This window comes from Phasianus colchicus, chromosome 3 (assembly GCF_987193195.1).
Source record: "Phasianus colchicus chromosome 3, bPhaCol1.hap1.1, whole genome shotgun sequence".
In the NCBI taxonomy this organism is placed as follows: Eukaryota; Metazoa; Chordata; class Aves; order Galliformes; family Phasianidae; genus Phasianus; species Phasianus colchicus.
The window spans coordinates 26,885,138-26,904,661 of record NC_143438.1 but is presented as its reverse complement, the minus strand read 5'-3'; the positions used below and the strand labels follow the sequence as shown (position 1 = coordinate 26,904,661).

Below are 19,524 nucleotides of genomic sequence, written 5' to 3'. Positions count from 1 at the left end.
TTTTTATTAACAAAAACAAAACAAAACAAAACAAAAAACATTTTTAGTTCATGGCCCTGACTTGTTTCTACTGAAATAACTGCTTAAATTCCCAGTGACTTGAAATAGGCGGTATCTTGCCCTTCATAGGATCACAGTTGCTTACTAATCCTCAAGCTACATCCCTCATTACAGTAGGTACTGTCTTTCTAAATATTTCATAACACAATTCCTTAGCAACTTCCCTACAAGATCTCTGTCTAGAATAGGTAGCTACTGACTTAAACACAAAGCTCCTCTGAGATGAAAGAGCTTTAAGGCATTAGACAATACTCCCAGACTTTACCTGAGGTCTGAGTCCTATTAGCTTGATTCACACATGCAAGTGTTAAATTATCATGACGAAGAAGCTGTTATTTAATTCCTCAGTGGTTGGCACTGTAACCATGAAAACATTTTGAATGTAGGAGAAAGCAGAGCTGGACTAGACTGGAGTCTATGAAAGTCCCAAACAAAGGGAAGGTCCTGAGTGTCCTATCCAGTCATGTCTAACTCACACACTGGAGGACAGACTTCTCTTCACTCCCTTCACATATCCAAGGAGGGCAACAAATAAAGTAACTATTTTTTTTAAACACTCAAATGTTGCCTCAAACGTCAAAGAAAGCACACACAATATTTACCTTGTTAAAGAGAGGGTCTTCCTCATGTAAAAAGCTATCAATTTCCCAGCCTGCTATAGACAATTCCTAAAGGAGTTGGAGAGGAAAGAAGAACTTCTGAGATCGAATACTGAAGCAGAGATAAATTAATCCAATCTATAAATCTACAAATATATATGTAAAATAAATAAAGATCTGTTCCTCACTCCCACAGTAAGAAGGCTAGCTCTTTGAAGTCTGTGGCAAAACTTCATTCAATACTACATAGATAAAAGAGTGAGCAGGTTTTTTTTGTTTTTTTTTTTGTTTTAATCACAGGTGAATTGCCTGATTTTAATAACTACTAAGGACCTGCAGTTTTTATACAAGTGGAAAATGAAAAAGTTGAATTTTTCCAGAAAAAAAAAAAAAAGGGCCGAATTCCTTTTCCTGAAAATCTTTGACAATAGGTGTGTGGTTATCAGAAGAGCAGCATATCCAGCACATTAATATGATGAGCAAAAACATCATCAATGTTTAAAAAATCACTGCTCTGTAAATGAAAGTACGTAAGAGAATGACACAAATGATGTAATTTACCCAATAGATCCATTTTAGTTTGCTTCTATGGCTCCTTATCATGTGTATGGAATGGAATGGAATAGTTGGAAGGGACCTTGAGAGTACTGAGTCCAACCAAAAGAATAAGCATGTTATTGAGGGCATTATCCAAATGTCTCTTGAGCACTGACAGGCATGGGATATAGCCACCTCTCTAGGAACCCTATTCTAGTGTTTGACCGCCTTCATGGTAAAGAAATTTTTCCTCATGTCCATTCTGAACATTCTCTAGCACAGCTTTGTGCTGTTCCCAATGTTCTAATGCACACAGGGAGGTCCAAAACTAATGGCCCCTATTTATTTCCATAGAAACCTCAATTATGCCTCCATCCCTGGAGCCATTCAAGGCCAGGCTGGACATGGCTCTGGGCAGCCTGGTCTAGTGGTTGGTGACCTTGCACAGGGTCAGGGGGCTGAAACTAGATGATCATTATGGTCCTTTTCAACCCAGGTCATTCTATGATTCTATGAAACTGCAACAGAGACAAAGAGCACAATTACAGCATTTGATAGAGCAAATTCTCTGCTATAGCGTGCTATTTTTCAAAATAGCTATTATTTAACATTCTTTACCATTAGCTATACTTTTTCACCAGTGATGAACAAGAGCCTGCATGCCACATTCATAAAAATCTGCACCAGCAGTGTGTATCTGTCGCCACTGCTGAAATGCACCACCCACTGCCTCACTGCACCCACATTTGCTGTTTTGTCTCCACAAAAATACAGGAAGTATTGATGAATGTCAGTGGGTGCTATTTTTTCAAATGAAGGAATTAAATTACACAACTTTGCTTCATCCACACTTGTGGATGTGTCAGCCATATTTTGTCAGATTGCCCCTCTGCTGCCATCTGTCACATGGCAACAAAATGTAATGCTATTTTGGTGAGAAGGTTCAAACTACCACACCACCAGCATCCGTGTCTGAAGTCATGGGCGAACATAATAAATTAGGAGGCATTACTTAAGCTTTACTTTCAGACTGGCCCTATTACATTTTCTCTTCAAAGCTTATTCCACCCTATGTATTAGTTTTGTCCCACCTCATCAGCACAATCACAGAAATAATTGCTGGACATCTCACAGTTACAATTTCTGTAAAACACTGTTTCTAACACAGTTAACAGAAGTGCTAGCCAGAGAGACCCAGACAAACTCAATTAGTGGGCTCAAGAGAACTTCATGAGGTTGAACAAGGCCAAGTAAAATGTCTTGCAACAACTGCTACTATTAATACAAACTGGAGTCATATTGTAAAGCACAGTCCTCCTGAAAAAGTTCTGGGGTTCCAGTGATGGGAAGCTTGACATGAGCCAGCACTGTGACCTTGCAGCACAGAAAGCCAACTGTACCCTGGGCTGCATCAAAAGAAGCGTGGTTAGCAGTGCGAGGGAGATGATCCTGCTCCTCTGCTTTGTGCTGGTGAGACCTCACCTGGAGCACTGCATGCAGATGTGGAGCCCTCAGTATAAGAGAGACATGGATCTGTTGGAGCGTGTCCAGAGAAGGGCCACAAAATTGACCCTCAGCGAGGACAGGCTGAGAGAGTTGGGGCTATTCAGAGAAGAGAAGGCTCCAGGGGTCCAGAGAGCAGCCTTCTGGTATCTAAAGAGGGGTTGTAAGAAAGAAGGGGACAGACTCTTTAGCAGGGTCTGTGGTGATAGCATGTGGGGTGCCCATAGAAGTTACGGATGCCCCGTTCCTAGAGGTGTTCAAGACCAGGTTGGATGGGGCCCTGGGCAGCCTGGTCTAGTATTAAACGTGGAGGTTGCTGGCCCTGCATGTGGCACGGAGATTGGAAATTCATGATCCTTGAGATCCCTTCCAGCTCTGGCCATTCTCTGATTCTGTGGGGAAAAGGTTTCAAACTAGAAGAGGGGAGATTTAGATTGGATATAAGGAAGAAGTTTTTTAATAATAAATGTGTTTAGGCACTAGCACAGGTTGCCCAGAAAGGTGATGGATGCCCCATCCCTGGAGACAATGCAAGGACATGCTGGACTGGTTCTGAGCAACCTGTTTGGGTTGGCAGTGTCCCTGTTCATTGCAGGGCGGTTGGGTCAGAAAACCTTCCAACTCAAATGATACTGTGATTCTAAGCAGACATAAGCCATCAGAAAACTGCTGATGGTGCCACTCCCTTCCCCTCTCCAAAAAAAGTAAGTAAATTGCATGCTGTCCTTATTCATAAAAAGAAAACAAAAAAGAAGAAGAAAAGAAAGAAAACAAATGAACTAAACAACAACAAAGACATTCTTATGAGGGATGGAAAGAAAGAAAAATGTTTGCATTTTCAATTTATTTATTTGGGATCCTCACCCTCATACGACTTTGGAGACAAGGGCTGAAACACAACACAGTAGATACTGACACTGGCATTTGTTCAGCGTGAGTAGGATAGGAGAATTCACTATCTGCTCTCTTGTATGCTTATTTCTTGAAGAAGCGAGGGACTTTCTGATAGTTTTTGTTGTGGGTGGTGTAGGGGAGCAATAAATTGAGGGCATGTGACTGCCAACTTTCACAATTTCAATTATTTTAAATAAATATCAATTCTTCACTTTCTCAGCTGTTTTTTTCCAGGCATTTGCAACCTGTCCAAGCATTTCAACACTATGGAAATGCAGAATTATTTCAGTTAGTAGTGGCTGTAAGTTCCTAAAAGGATTTTCTTTTTCTTTTTAATCAGAACATCTGAAAAGAAAATGTTTCTTTTCTCCTCTACGAAAAACAGATAATTGAAAAAAAAAAAGAGCACATATGAAAAAATATTTACTTAAAATTATAATGAAAATTAATAAAGAAAATGTATTATCTTGCTTTAAAATAAGAAGTAGAGTCTGCAAATGCAGTCAAAGATCTATTTCATACAAAGCTTCTTGTCCAATGATTTCAATCACTTCATTTGGTGAGCTGCCAGAAAGATAAGTTCTGTTTTATAGAAAAAATATAGGGTATACATACATTTCTAAATTCAGTATTTCTGAAGGTTATTCTCCTAGAATAGTTGAAATCCCATAAAACTTTAGTAAACAGAAAGAAACAGAAGACATTCAAAATGAAAGATTTTACCATTGTAGCTGTATAGAGATTCAAAAGGCATAAAAAAAAAAAAAAATTAAGTAGCAAAAAATTTAGATACATCCAGACTCAGTGTTCAGCTCATACTCTGAACATAAAAGATAATTAACAGTTGAGAGATCCTATGCAAAAGCATGGCTTCTAAAGTCTGGACACACAGTTGATTTCATTTTCCTATGATTTGCTCTGACTCAATAAGCAGCTGTGAGCTTGGGGCAGAACTTAAGGTCCGTGGAAATCTGACCTGCAAGATGGCAAACCAAATGATCACAGCTGTCCTAATGCAGCCTTTACATAACCTCTGAACCTTTGACAACAGTGGCATGCATGTCTGAATGGAGACTGAATACAGAAAGAGAGAGAGGATTGTGGTAAATGTTACAAGAGCCTTTGGAGCCACCTAGGAAACCATCCAAATGTGAACTTTAAGTCCTTCTCATTTGGGAAATATTTTAAGTACATGTTAAATTTCAAGCATGCATTGAACTTTCTTGTTCTTCATGAGATTCAAGTACTATGATTAAATATCTATTTTATTGCATTCAAGAGGGTTTTTTTTTTCCTAAGTTGGGATCTGGATGCACTATGTTAATTTTTAGCTGGAATTATGTTTTGTTAGAATATAGAATATAGAGAATATAGAGAAATATATTATAGTAGGGAGGAATATGCCTTGGAATATGCCTTCCATTTGTCAAGGTTTAAAAGCCTTCTTAACATCTAACTTCTTACCTAAACCTCAGATCTGATTTTGAAACAAGATTTTAATTTTTTAATTATTTTTATTTGGCTTATAAAACACAGGAGTTGTTTTCTGAACAGGATTGAAAGATCAAACTTATATGTATTCCAAACTTAAAAGGCCACAGACCTGTCAGTGAGTAATTGAAAAAATTTCACTGGTTTCAGTGTAATTATATAAGTGGATCAACCTCCATATCAGCTAATGTGAAATTAGAGAAGTATCTGAAAAATGAAAGAGCCAAGACTAATGATCAGCTGGAGCAAACTGCCGTACTTTCCTTTAATGTAGTAATAGAATCATAGACTCATAGAATTGCTTAGGTTGGAAAAAACCTTAAAGATCATCAAGTCCAACACAACCTAACCATACTTCCCTAACTCTAACAACCCTCTGCTAAATCATGTCCCTGAGCACCATGTCCACACAGATTTTAAACACTTCCCTGGGGAGCCTATTCCAGTGCTTAACAACACTTTCTGTAAAGAAGTTTTTCCTGATATCCAACCTAAATCTCCCCTGGTGCAACTTGAGGCCATTTCTCCTCGTCCTGTCACCTGTCACCAGTGAGAATACTGGTAATAGAAAAATGAGGTACAGAAAAGACTTCAGTGAATACAGTCAAGAAATAAACTCCAATTTATATTAAGTGTGATTTTAAAAAACCAAGAGAAACTTGATTACTTGCAAGACAGAAACTGTTACAAAAGAACCATAGTGAGTGTACAAATATTTTCACAAATACTGTCTGCACACAATGGAAAACTACTAAAGAGGGCTCTGCGTCTTGTTGCACAGTGGCTTCCATGCCACCATCAGTCCTGTAGGGTATGAACTGGCATTCGTGACAGTCCTGGTGTTGCTCTGCTTTGCTGAAGTATTGCAAGGGCAGGGCAAACAGTCACTGTGGAAGTCCTGAGGTGGAACAAAGGAAGTTCCATATCTAGTCCAAAGGGTTGGTCTAGATGATCTCCAGAGGTCCTTCCAAGCCCTACGATTCTGTGATTCTGTGATGGTTCTGAGAACCCCTGTAGGCTTTAGGAGTAGGTGTAACCTCAAAGTTTCCTCAAACTGTATGTCAGTTGGCAAACCTCATACACCAAACATCAACTGCATCTCTTTAAGTCTTTAAGACTTCTACAGGAGAACAGGGAAGAGAGGAGTTAAATTTATTCACTGTCATGATGGCCATGATGCCACACAAAAAACAGGTTTTTTCAGCACTGGTAGAGTTGCATTTACAATTCATTGCACTGGCAATCTTGTTCAACTCCCAGCAGGAGTTAGCCAGTAACATCCAACACATTGAGATGAGAATGTTTCCCCAATTGTCTTTGACTTTCCAAGGCTACCAGCAGATTGTTATTTACCTGGAAGAACATGCAAGTGAGCTAATCCACTTAGTTAAAGCATCTGTTTATAGGCACAGGGTCAATTCTGTGAATAATAACAGTGCAATATTATGTTCACCTGAATTTATTATCTAACAACAGTTAATACAGTTAATGTTAATATGAGTGTGCAAGGGGAGTACTCGAGGAAATAATCTCACATCTGCCTCTAAGTGCATACCATTTCTTATTTTTTTCCTAGTGCAGAAAAATTTAGGTCAGAAAATAATTCTTCATGGGTAACAAGTAGTTCATTTGCAAATTCTCGTTGGATGCTCTTGGCAGGTTAACATTTGCCTAAAGCGGCATCTGATGAGGAGAAACAAGGACTTCTGTTTCCCTCACAGTCAGTCCACTAGCATTAGCCTAGATGAACACACATTTGCAGGCATGAAAATAAAGTTACCCTATAATCCCAAAACAATAATAAAGCAATAGGGGTGGCAGTTCAAGCAAAACAAAAACAATCATAAAAAAACATGTAAGACATAACTCATTATTATTTTATCATTTCTAATGGTGTAACAGCCTGCGATTTAATTACTACGTGGTACGGCAGGCCCAGAGGATTCAGCCTCAAAAGAAGCAGCTCCTCTCTCAAGAACTTTACCTTCTTGCTCCCTCTAGTGTTCCGAGATATCAAGCACAATTTTTACCTACTCGAATCAGAGTATTTTCTCTCATTTCCTATTCCTTCACATCCAACCAAAGTGACTTGATAGGAAAGGACAGAGACTTTGTTATAGCAATAATTTGAAATGTAAACCTTCACCTAGCATGGAACTTAGCAATCCAAACTGCAAATAGTATGTCTTATCGTTTGCAGACAAAGTAATGTTTGGGCTTGGGAGAGAGAGGTACTACTATAGCTGCATCTAAGAACACATTTTAACCAGACGTTAGTGTCACAGACCCAAGTCATGATCCTCAGTTAAACTTTCCTAGAACGAAAAGAATATGACTCTATGTTGCACATAATTACTTGTCTCATCACAGTGCAAAGACATAAAACTAGTAACTATAAGTTTCAAAAACAACAAGTTTATAAGCTTAAAGAAAAAGAGAACTTCGACCAGCTGTCATCACTGACATTTACATCCTGCTATACATGGTGGTCAACCTGAATAATGAACACCTGAACTACTTGATAAAAGCAGTGCAGAAAATCCACATTGTTCCTTACACTACTGCTATAGCCCATTAAAGGCTCATCTTTATTTAAAAAAAAATAAAATAAAATAAAAAATTGCAAAGTAAAGATCCAAAACATGAACACAGCATGACACGCTGTCTGACTGTAACTCCAATCTACCTAAAACAATGCTGCTCCTAGGCATCTCAGTGGAATAAGTTAAACTCTGAAATATCAAGCTAACAAGACAAGACTGTGTTAATTAGCTGCCTGATGAGCAGGAGTATTCACAGCAGAAACATCTGCAGAAACTACTACTGAAAACACATTCTTTTGGCATCAAAATACTGGTAGAACCTAGAAAACTGGGAATTGTAGTTTTTCAATTCTGACTGCTAGCAGTGGCAGGCTGGAAACATTCCCATCAAACAGAATGTAAAGGGATCAAATCTGTTTCTGCTGTATCAACATAGTTCACCACCACCATATAAATTAGCCATGAGAAAGAGCAGAGTCTTCACTTCTGGTAGTTTTCAAAGACATTTTAAAAAACTATTTTAATACATACAGTAACATCTTGGATTGAAAAGATATCAAGAAAAATATTTGCTCTTTCTTGTATATACGTCTACAAATTCATATACCAACTTTGCCATGGGCAGTGATGGTCTTAATGTCTAGATTCTACTTCAAGATGCCATTCTTAATTGTTACATGCTATGTTCTGTAATGGCACATTAGAAAACAAAATTTTGCACAGATGTACTTTGATTTAAATTCTATTTGCTTCACCATAATCTCAGCCTAAGTACTCAGAGGCACTTTTTTTAAGCCCACTGCTTTGCAGAAGGAATAATATCATGGAAAGTTTTAGCTTCATGTCCAACAACAAACCACTGACAGTGATAGAACTTTTTGATATACAGATGAATCTTTGAGAAAGCAAATAAAAATATTTTAAAGAGTCCACATAATGCTACAAACAGGGTTATATTCCTTTCTTTACAAAATCAATTCAATATGAATCAAGAAAATGAGTCATCCTTATTTCCTTCCCCTGCATCCAGTGTTTCTTGCTGCTCATAGTTTGGTTTCAGATCAAAGCAAGATAAAAGCAAATTAAAGATTCTTCTATTCTGTTATTTGTATCTGTAGAAATATATTTCCTTTTACATATTGCATATTATTTCATATATTTTGTTTAACTGTTCTTGGTATGAAAATTGAATTAAGTGTATTTGTGGAAAATAACATTTTAATTACATGTAATGAATATTTTTATCTGCACCTACAAGGTAATAACAAATAAAATATATATAATATTTATATATAGTAAATAATATATATAAATAAAATATACACATATAAGTAAAGGAACTGAATGATCACAAATATATCTATTACCAAAATGAGTGTTTGTGTTTATTTGGTCAAATTTGTAGGGTAATAAGGCATAGCATTTTCAAAGGCAGTTAAGGGATTAATTTTCAGAATAATTTTCATTTGGTAAAAAGAAAAACAAATGTAGATACTTCACATTGATTTTAAACATCACCTATTTCATTTGAAAAAAAGTTTTCACATCCAAAAATATTTCCTATTTTCTTTAACATTTTCCCCTCCCCGTCTTCTACTTTCCCACAGTGGAAAAAAAACATACAAGGAAGAAAAAAGTCAAACTAGTGAAAGGGGAATATCAAATGAAACAGATATAATACCATACCAAACCAAATTGATTAATGGCTTTTACTGCATTGGTTTATCATCAAATAAATTATATTAAACACTAGGTCTTTTGTTTGAAACAACCAGTTTCTTCCTCCTTGCCAGTACACAATGCCATTGTTTTCAGAGATTTACCTACCTATTTTTAATTTAATTTAGTGGCTCTTCAAGGCAGAGCTTGCCCTTTACAGAGGGTTTCTGCCATTAGAATATAATTAAGACTTAGGACTGTGATTTCCCCTCTGGGTTCCAGTAAAGCCAAAAGGCTACATGCAAACATGCTATTTGTTTTTATGTCAGTGTGATCTAAATCAGTATCAGAACTATTTTATATGCTGCTTGGCAACAGAGGTAGAAAACATATAAACTGGGGTTGCCAGAATCTCACACATCTCTACATTTCCCATTCAGTTTAGCAGCAAAGGACTTACCTCAGCCATCAGTCAGACTGGCAATTGCAGTCCCAACTATTCTGGCCTCAGAAATGCAAACGTGGAGCAGAAGAAGTTAATTCTACAGTAGATTTCCCAATGCTGCTCAGACCCACTGAAAAAGTACTAAAACTCGTCCATATTTTTATGGACACACAATGTTTGGGCTCTTGATTTTATCAGTAAGGACGTTCTGTGTGTTATGCATGTCTTTGACCACTTCAAATTCAAACAAAGAAAGGATAGTAGTTTTTCCATGGTTTGTGAATCAAATAAAGTTCTAATACACTCTTGAGAGACCTCATCTGGAGTATTGCATTCAACTCAGGAGATCATATAGCAGCAGCCATATATAGCATATATCCCTATAGAAGGGATTCCTTATCAGGAGTGAAGTAATAGGGCAAGGGACAGTAGCTTAAAGTAAAAGAGAGTAGATTTAGATTGGAAATTCAGAAGAAGTGTGAGGGCAGTGAGGCCTTGGCACAGGCTGCCCAGAGAAGCTGTAAACGCCCCATCCCTATGGGTATTCATGGCCAGGTTGGATTGGGGGCATTGAGCAGTGGGATATAGCAGAAGATGTCCCTGCCCATGGCAGGGTGTTGGAACTAGATGATCTCTAAGGTCCTTTCCAAACCAAACCAATTTATGATTCTATGAGAAGCATAGTCCAATTGTTCAGTGATCAAATCCTAGCATTTAGGAGCTATAAGTGAGAGTGACAGAGGAAGAACATTTCTAACTCTCAGCATTGAAGTTTTTATATACTGACTCAAATAAACTGCATACTCATGATGTGCTTTCTGTGAATATTAGCTAATGTTTATAAATGGAAACCATTCTTGTGTCAACAGATATTAGGAAATATTTTCTAATAAAGAGACCTCCCTGCACATTTTTTGAAATCACACAGAAATGCTAGTACTGTCTTTCATTTTCCCTAGCAAAGGGTTTTGCACCCACCACCTACTGATGCATACTCTGCTAAAAGAAACTAAGAGCAAGTGGGACATCTGGTACTGAGCAAAACAGATCAAAGAGATTGTCAGTGCCTCTGAGCTCTACAAGAGAAGCAAACGTATTTAGAGAAAATGTTCTAATGATTAATGGGAAGGAAAACAGAGCTATGATCTCCAGAAAATGTCCCAGTTCTTCACTAAAGCCTACAGAGACATTGTAGGGGAAGTTTTTGTATTAGTGATCTGGCAACCAACGTTAGTGAGCAAAAGGCAAAGCAGCTATCAAGGGGAAAAGACTTCTCTCAGATGCTGAGGTTGTTTCAGCTGTGGTGAATTAAAAAAAAAAAAAAAAAAAAAAAAAAAAAAGTGATCTCATTAGCAGTGGAGTGAAAGCCAAAAATTAATGCTGTGGATTGCTAAACACATATTAAAAGAAGAAAAATTTTCTGGCAAATACAACCCTGGTGCAGACAAAAATTTCACCTTTCCTGAAACCCTTGTGGTATTTCTTCTGGTACATCTATATATGTGCAATGGGGGCATTTGGAAAGTGGCAAGCCCACAGCAAGAAACTTTCTAATTAATCCCATAACTAATGTCTTGAAGCAGTTAAAAAGAGGGCTTCTGCCGCTTTTTGGGGAAATGCACCCTTCAGGCACAGAGTACAGTTAGATGTCTGCAGCCAGACTCTACCCACGTACAGACATGTAGCAGATGCCAAGTGCTCCCGCTGCTCTCTCCTGAAGGTGTGAGACTCACAAGTCAAAGCAAGGAGAAAGTGCACAGATGATGGGGAAAAAACAAGCTGAATCGATTTACTGAGCTAGTTCAAAGCCGTGGTACTTTCAGTCTTTGCCCTTTCTCACCTTTCTTTTCTAACACCCTCATGGAGAATCTGCCCCAGAGAACCCACACTTTATGTTTTCAAGTAGCTAATTCAGTGAACTGTAATTGCAATTGAATAATTGAGGACTTGTTAGTGTTTGGAAAAGTTGAAAGTCACCAGTCTTTTATCCCTTATTCCTTTCCATTACACCTTTTTGTGCAATGAAGCTGTAGCCTCTAGTTAGCTTTCTATAATAGCTGCACAGACAGTTCTTTCCCAAATGGATCACATTTCTTCATTTTCTAAGGCCAAAAGTCACCTCCATGCATTCCGATGTGCAGCCACAACTTCATTACAAGATGAATTTAAGATGTGTGATAAAATGCTATGTAACAAATACATTTCTGTACGTACTACATTTAGCCTAAGTGCAAATAGACTCTGTACGTGTGTGGATAAATCCAATTCAGGACTACACAAGCAGAATCCAAGGAACAGGATGTGAGGGAGACAAACAGATGGAAAATGATATAATTATTTGTGAACAAGAAACCTTGGTGTTCTTTTTATTATTTTTTGTTATGGCTGCTTAAAGGCCTGAAAAGACTACCAGTTTTGTAGAATGGGGTAAGGTAAATGTCAAAATCTTTCTAGATCCTGACTGAAGTAAGTTCTTGAGAAAACTGAATATGATAATCTTCAGAGAGATGTGTAATGAGAAGCCCTGTGAACACAATCGACAGAAAAAGCAACAAAGAAATTGTTTTTATGTCAGAGTATATAGGACCCAGCTCTATGAAAGTCTGAACTAGCCCTGTTCCTACTGAAGGCTAGGACCTGCTCCTCTATATATGGGAATCTAAAACTCTGCCATTCTGATGTGTCTGCTTTTCATCCTGTACTTATTTTTGGCAATAGATGTTAAAAAATGAACAAAGGCTCCATCAGTGAGCAGAACTGTGGGTGATCAACACAATGCCAGCCAAGTTCATATATAACAAACAACTGCCAGATGGTAAATAAATTTTGACTTCATGGACATTAACAAAGGAGAATAATATGTCAAGTTTGTTTTCCATTAGAATTAAGGATTTTCTTTATTCTGAGAGTTCCCCAAAATCTTTTGCATGGCCTCTCTTATTCCTGTGGTTCTGAGAAATACAATGCTATGGGCAACCTATCTCCAAGTTTCCTCCACTTCAGTATTACAGCAAAACAAATTATTTTTCAGAAAATCTTTTTTCTTTCACTCTATTCTCTTTTTCATTAACGTCATTCCTCTTTTCCCTCCCACTCTCTGCCTTTTTGTCTGGCTGCGCACTTGGGATGGGTTTGGAGACCTAACCCATGAATAAAACTATCTCATCGTCAAATCCCCTGAGCTAGATAGTCTTTATTTAGTTTTAAATACAGTGAGACCTATCTTATGAGACAAGATCAGTGGATTGAAAAAATGCAGATGCTCTGCTGTCTCTAAACTCAATCACAAGACTGCATATATATCTCAAAAAAAGGGTTCTTATCATGATTTTACCACTATCTTCTTTTGCAGCCTCAGACAAGAAATTTAGTCATTTTGTGTTTACCTTCTTGTATTGGAAAACAACATTGACTGATTATACTGAGAAGTCTTGAAATCATGTACTGTCATGTCTTCAGATCACATCAGATAATTGCATCTCAGTCTTCATCGTCCAATCGTATCTACAACAGTTTGCTTAAAATACAAATACACTGTTACAGAAAAGGCCCCCAATCACCTTTGCCTTTTGATTCAAATAATTCTTGCTTCTTCAGCATGACAAGAGAATTGACTTGAAGGAATTAAAAAGAGATGCCTAAAGAATTGTTAGTACATGATTGCATTGCATATGAAACCACATTATTTAACTGTGATAGTTCACATTCTGCTGTAAAAAGTAATACCTCTATTTCCAGCAAACAGTTTATAATGGGGGAAGGAGATGAAGTTTTTTCAGCCTAGTGTGTCTCCTCTAAAAGCAAAAAGAATGGAAAGTTAAAGGCTACTATTTTAGAGCACTTTATTTCTAGGTGCTAGAAAGTCTCACAATGTTGTAAACCTCTAGTTAAAGTTTTTGGATGGTACTCACTTGCTGTAAGTTGTTTTGTGTTCCTCAGAATTTAAAGAGACCACTGGTTGTGTATCCATTGGGCAGCACTCCTCTGCTCCTCCTATCCTTCAACAAGCACAAATTTTTTTTGTGCTATTTTTATCCTTATTTAATCTGGCAGTCAGACAAGCCCAACTACAAATTCACAAGAAATATCACATTATAAATTAAGAATAACTGTCATGATTCTTGAATTTTGGAAATTTAAAAAGAAGGAAGTTGATGGCATGACTAACAGAAATACTTCAGATTTATCCGAACTGTAGACTCAGAGGTGTCCAGATGGCTTAAAGCTACATCTATCCTTTTCACAGTTAAACTTATATAATTATGGACGTATTTATTTACACTTAGACCTAAGGCAGAAGTCTAAGTAATGTATATGCAATAAGTCATGTGTATTGTGAAGCATTTCAGTAAATACTACTTTAAAACTTTATATGCATGGGTATCCAACCTTTTGGCCACATAAAATATATAACAGTGTATGTAAGTAACAAAAATTCTTTTACTTTTTCATATTTTTTTTATTGAAATATAAAAATAAAAACATAAAACTAGCAAGTTGGACATGTATGCTTTACAGCATTTTATATAGAGAGATGCTTCAATTCCTCTGTTCCTAATTGATGTATATCTAGAAAATCTATTTCTAATTGCACAGTTTGTAAAACAGAAAAGATACTGAAAATATACTTTATGCATTAACTTTTCCTGCCCATTAATCTAAAACTTAGTAAAAGAGAGACTACTAAAATGAGAGAAACAACTTCAAAATATTGTGCATGAAATTAACGCTTACCTTTCAGAGACTGAGAATGTTCTTCTATCTAGATTCAACCTATTGTAGATTCACATACTACTAATAAAATTGATACATATTAACAGACTTCTATTAAGAAAACAATTTCATGCTCTTTTTGGACACACTGTTAGTTACAACTCCTTAGCTAATCATTATGTGAATATTCCACTCTTCTCAGAACAAATTCCACATCTTTCTTCACTCAAGCTCTCTCAAAATTTTTCAAGTCTTAAGAACCAGCTTGGAAGCAAGTTAAAAGAGAAAAAAAAAACTAAAAACCTCCACTTTTTTTAGAAATTGAATCAAGTTCCAAGAGACTTAATCTTTAGAATATTGTTAAGGTTTTGCAGGGGTCTAGATTTTGAATGTAATAATGTGTGTAGATCAGGAATAAAGAGTCATATCAAAATGCTACAGGGAGTCAAGTTTGCAATTTTTTATTCCAACTAAAGTTAAAGGATAAAGTGTTTCTTTACTTTCCTTAAGTTATGTGCAATACACTTATTGATAAACCTCATTACAAGGGTGGAAGAACTCCTGTTTGATGTTACCTCACACTGCAGCAAGAGGATCCTGTTTGGTTCCTGCTAGATGCCTCATAGTGAGCTGTGTCCCAAGGCATTTCCTTTAAATTGTCCACGGCACCAGCAGCCTAACAGGAAGCAAAGTTATCCACGTATGGTATCCTATAGCAAGAATAAATAGGTTGAACATGGAAATCTGACTAGTCAACGTAACCATTTACTTACATAGTTTATTTTTTATTGTTTCACCATTTTCATTTTTTTTGGAAAGCAGATATGGACACTGCTGATTTGATCTGCCTAAGCTAAGGATGTGCATATTCTTTTACAGTGCAAAAATCACTGATTACGGCTTTCTCAGAGCCATAGCAGGAGCCATTATTTGCCCTAACACATATTTCCACATAGCAGTAGGCACAAGGGCACTGTGGAAACAACATTCACTATGTTACTAAAACTTAATTAGGGAGAAAAATGCTTTGACTACTTCAGTACTCCATATCATCATTCAGCACAGAGAACTCATCTGCTAAAACATTCAGCAGAACCTTGGCTGACGAAAGCAGTAGGCTATTTCTTCCTCTGCAAGAACAAGATAGCTGCAATTTCTGCTTCACACTTGCTGCCCTACTTAATTGCACTTGGAGCATTAGTTTTACAGGCAAGTACCTAACATGCAACTCAGGAAGCACCTACTCTTTAGTTACTGCCTCAGAAAAACTGCCTGATTTTGCAGGTTGTCAATCACTTAAAGAGATATTCACACTGCTAGCTTTGATCTCCCTATTCTTTAGAAAGAAAATTTGAAAGTGTTGATACAAATGGATTAAATCACATTTGGCTGAATCAAAGAAACTCTAAGATTTACTACTTACTAGGAAAAGACCAGGGAAGTAACATTCTTACCTAAATTAGGTTTAGACTGATCTATGAGTTGAGCAGCTTCAACAAGAGTCAGACTCAACTCCCTAATTAAGGAGATTTCAGATCCCAGATTTCACAAGGGCAAACAAGCTCAAAAGGCTCTGCTGGAAATCACATCTTCCTCTAATCTGAGTGAAATTTACCATTTTTGTCATGACTGAACCAAACCAGGAACTAAATTCCTTCTTTTCATTGCAGAAATCTACAGAAATTAAATACGAAGCAGGATAAAAAACTTCACTTGATGAGTTTTGCCATCTTGTCTACTACTCCGATCACTCCGGTCACTCTTCCTTCTTTATTGAACTCGTGATTCTTTGATCTAAGGTTTGGACCTACAGTTTATTTTTGCCCACCTCATTCTATAATTTTACATAAACTAAGGTAGGGCCTCAAACAGTCTACGCTGTGATTGGTAGAAGCTCTTTTGCTGACTTACATAGCGGATTAGTCCCTCAAAAATACGAAAATCGTCTCCTCAAGTTTCGCATTTGAGATATTCAGTTGATTTTCTAAATTTGAAGTTAATACCAGTTTAGCACTCAGCGTGAAGGGTATTTTTTCACAGAGAAATTTACAGCTGAAATAATATGAACCCTCTCTATTTAAAATTTCACAAGAGAAGTTATTGTTTAAAATCCTTAGATGTCTTTGATTCAGAATTTAAGGGTATCAGAAGAAGAGGTATTTCTGCATGATCTGTGAATTCAAGGACTCTTACATCATTAACATATAAATGGCCTTTTCTGTCCACAAGTTTAGGACTTTTTCTTTTTAATTAAAAAAAAATAACAAAAAACTTCAAAAAGTGGTCTTGAAACTTACATATTTCAGGAACGCAGCAAGTCAAGGAAAGGGAAAATGTCCTCTGAGACAGAACCTGGTACACTGCAACTCAATTAGATTTTGACCTTCTTCAACTATAAAGGATTGGAAGACAAACATTGTTTGCTACTTGCCAGAATTAAATTGGGTCTCCTGAGATGCACATGAAGCAATTTAAAAAAAGAAAAGCACTGTTAACTGGATTTACTCAACCATCAGTCTGGAGTAAACATTATTTACCATATTCATCTATTACAGCAATATAATCTTTCATGTTTTAATCAGAAAAAAATGACATTTAATTAGTGTTACACTGCCAAACACTGAAAAAGTTCCTCTATCTACACATTCAGGTAGGCCATCATTTCTTAGTTTCACCACAGCAGGTCCTGTATTCTTTTATGCTTCCTTTGACCTAAGCAGGACTGTTTTATTAATTCAACTCCCTTTACCACTTCCTTGGCAGGGATAGGCTCCCTTGTGATAATTTCATATCTTTTGCCTAGGCTTCCTTATGCCCAGGGAACTGACACTATCTCTTGTCCTGAATCCATCCATTTAATTTCCTCACATATGTTTATTTTTTAAGGACTTGTGATGGTTGAAAGATAGAGATTAGAAAAGAAAAGAAGGAAGGGGAAAGAAGAGGAAGGGGGAAGAAGGATGAAAGTGAAGAAGAAAGAAGGAAGAAAACAGGGAGAGAATAAAAGAAGGAAAGAAAGAAAAGAAACTGTGTCACTAATTTACAGATCTAACCATATGAACAGGGGGGAAAAAAAAAAGAAAAAAAAAAGCTCTGTAACACAAATTCTTGTCTTGCTGTCCCTTCTGTTTTTCCATCCCAGCAAGAGTTTCAGAAACTTTCACCTGTTAAGTAAATTCAAATTATGACTAAAAGATGCCTGGTTGTGCTTTGTACACTGTTTCTGCCACCCCAAGATCCTGAAATTAAGCAGTACATTTTTATGACAACATACCCATTTCTGCCCAGTATCTGTCTCTTTCACCCTCCAATACTTTCACACTCTGCTTTGTAATACTAACCATTATTGTTTTGATGGAATCTTCACACTCCCAGCCTCATGCAGAAATTAAAGATAACGGATTTCATCTTGAACATGACCATCCTATTCTACTGGTGCTAAGGTTCTCTTGTGCTTTGGATCTTGAGGAACATGGCAGAGTTCTGACACTATGCCATAGATTCTACATTCCAAGCCCTTTCAATTAATATTTCCCAAATACCCTGCCCACCCCAGAGCTATATTGCAGGAATACAGTTCCAAGTCACAGGTTCTACAGTTTAAATTATTTGGCAGTATAGTCCAACAAACATCATATTAGCTCCTTCTACAGGATCACCAAAGGAATTGTCTTGGAAAAGCTAGTAATTTTCCCCAATATTTTTTTTTAATTGTTTTTTTTGTTTTTTTTTTTTCTCCCGGTGCAATACACAAGTATTTAGTCATTAAATCTTTACTTTGTTTACACATGTATGGGCTGAATGCCCTTGGCATGACCTTATATGAAGTACATAAGACCATAATACACATTTATTGAAAAGTTTATTGATCAATGTCTGAATGCTTATTTCTTTTTAACATAATCCTAAAACAGATTTTTTTTTTTAATTTTTTGGGGGGGGGGGGTGAGGAAGGAATGAAAAAGTCGGGAAAAAGGAAATAGGTTATTAAAGAGATGCTTGAGAATTCTCCAGCAACAACCTGTAGGCATAAGGGAAAACTCATTGTCAAGTATGATTTATGAACGTTTATTAAATTTACTTTACATAACTAGGAGGCAGACTAGTACACTAATACCCTATTCAACATAAATCCTCATGGAATACAGTGCATCCATTATACAATAAAAAGGCTAATTTAACTTGTCACAACACAGATCTGAATTAATGCAGAAGTCAAAAGGCTCCCAATTTGTGCTATTAAATACAGATGTCGGGTGATAGCTTAGCTATTTCTACTATTCGATGAGTTTTTCTTGACTTGTCACATAAAAATTAGTTACTAAATGTGCATGCAAGAGAAAATTACTGCAGTTAAATGAATATAGATCTACCACCAAAAGAAAATGCACTATGCACAGTGACATTTCGGACCAGTCTTTTTTTGTTATGCAAAGCTGCATTAATTTGGACCTTTTTATTATAAAATTGCAGTTAGTTTCAAAACATTACTTTCTGGCAGAGTTTTTGTTGGCAGGTCACTACTCTCTTGCATTACTGAGAACTGATAACATTCCTTTTGGCCTACATATGCCAATTCATCTCTGCTCCTACTACATGCTTCTCACTCACTCACAAACTGTTAACAGCTGAAAATTTTCATTGCATATAAAATGTGTATTTATATACGCACAAACGCACACATGCACATGTGCTGTTGAAACTGTATCCTGTTCTGATCCTAAACTGGCAGGTGGTCTTGAAGAACAGTGGGAGATTCTTGTGAAGAATGCGAGATTCCTTGCTGCTGTGTAGCAAAATTAACGAATACCTGCAAGACAAGAAAGGAGTAGGATTTTCAAAATAACAATATTTGAGCAGAAAATTCAGAGACATGGCTAGTGATTTTTGTCAGCTGCTTTTCTGACACAAAAATTAATAGTTTATGCTGCGAGACCCCCTCTAGAGATGTTTTGTAAACTCTATAAAGACATCCTCTTCACCTCTCCAGCTAACACACAGGTTGATAAATTGTAAAAAACAATGGTAAAATGAGTTACTGGGAAATAACTGTTTTTCTTTGCACTTGAAATAACATGAG

The 19,524-nt window shown here is 36.8% G+C and overlaps 1 protein-coding gene across 1 annotated transcript in view; it reads right to left on the bottom strand.

The window, feature by feature from the left end:
- Positions 1 to 18,393: 18,393 nt before the first annotated feature.
- The window catches only part of ABCA13 (ATP binding cassette subfamily A member 13), a 173,880-nt gene continuing 172,749 nt past the window's right edge, over positions 18,394 to 19,524 (bottom strand). The window contains exon 61 of the mRNA XM_090137138.1: positions 18,394 to 19,254. Coding sequence (XP_089993264.1) covers positions 19,165 to 19,254 — 90 coding nt within the window. The 3' untranslated portion in view covers positions 18,394 to 19,164. The remainder of the gene's footprint in view (positions 19,255 to 19,524) is intronic.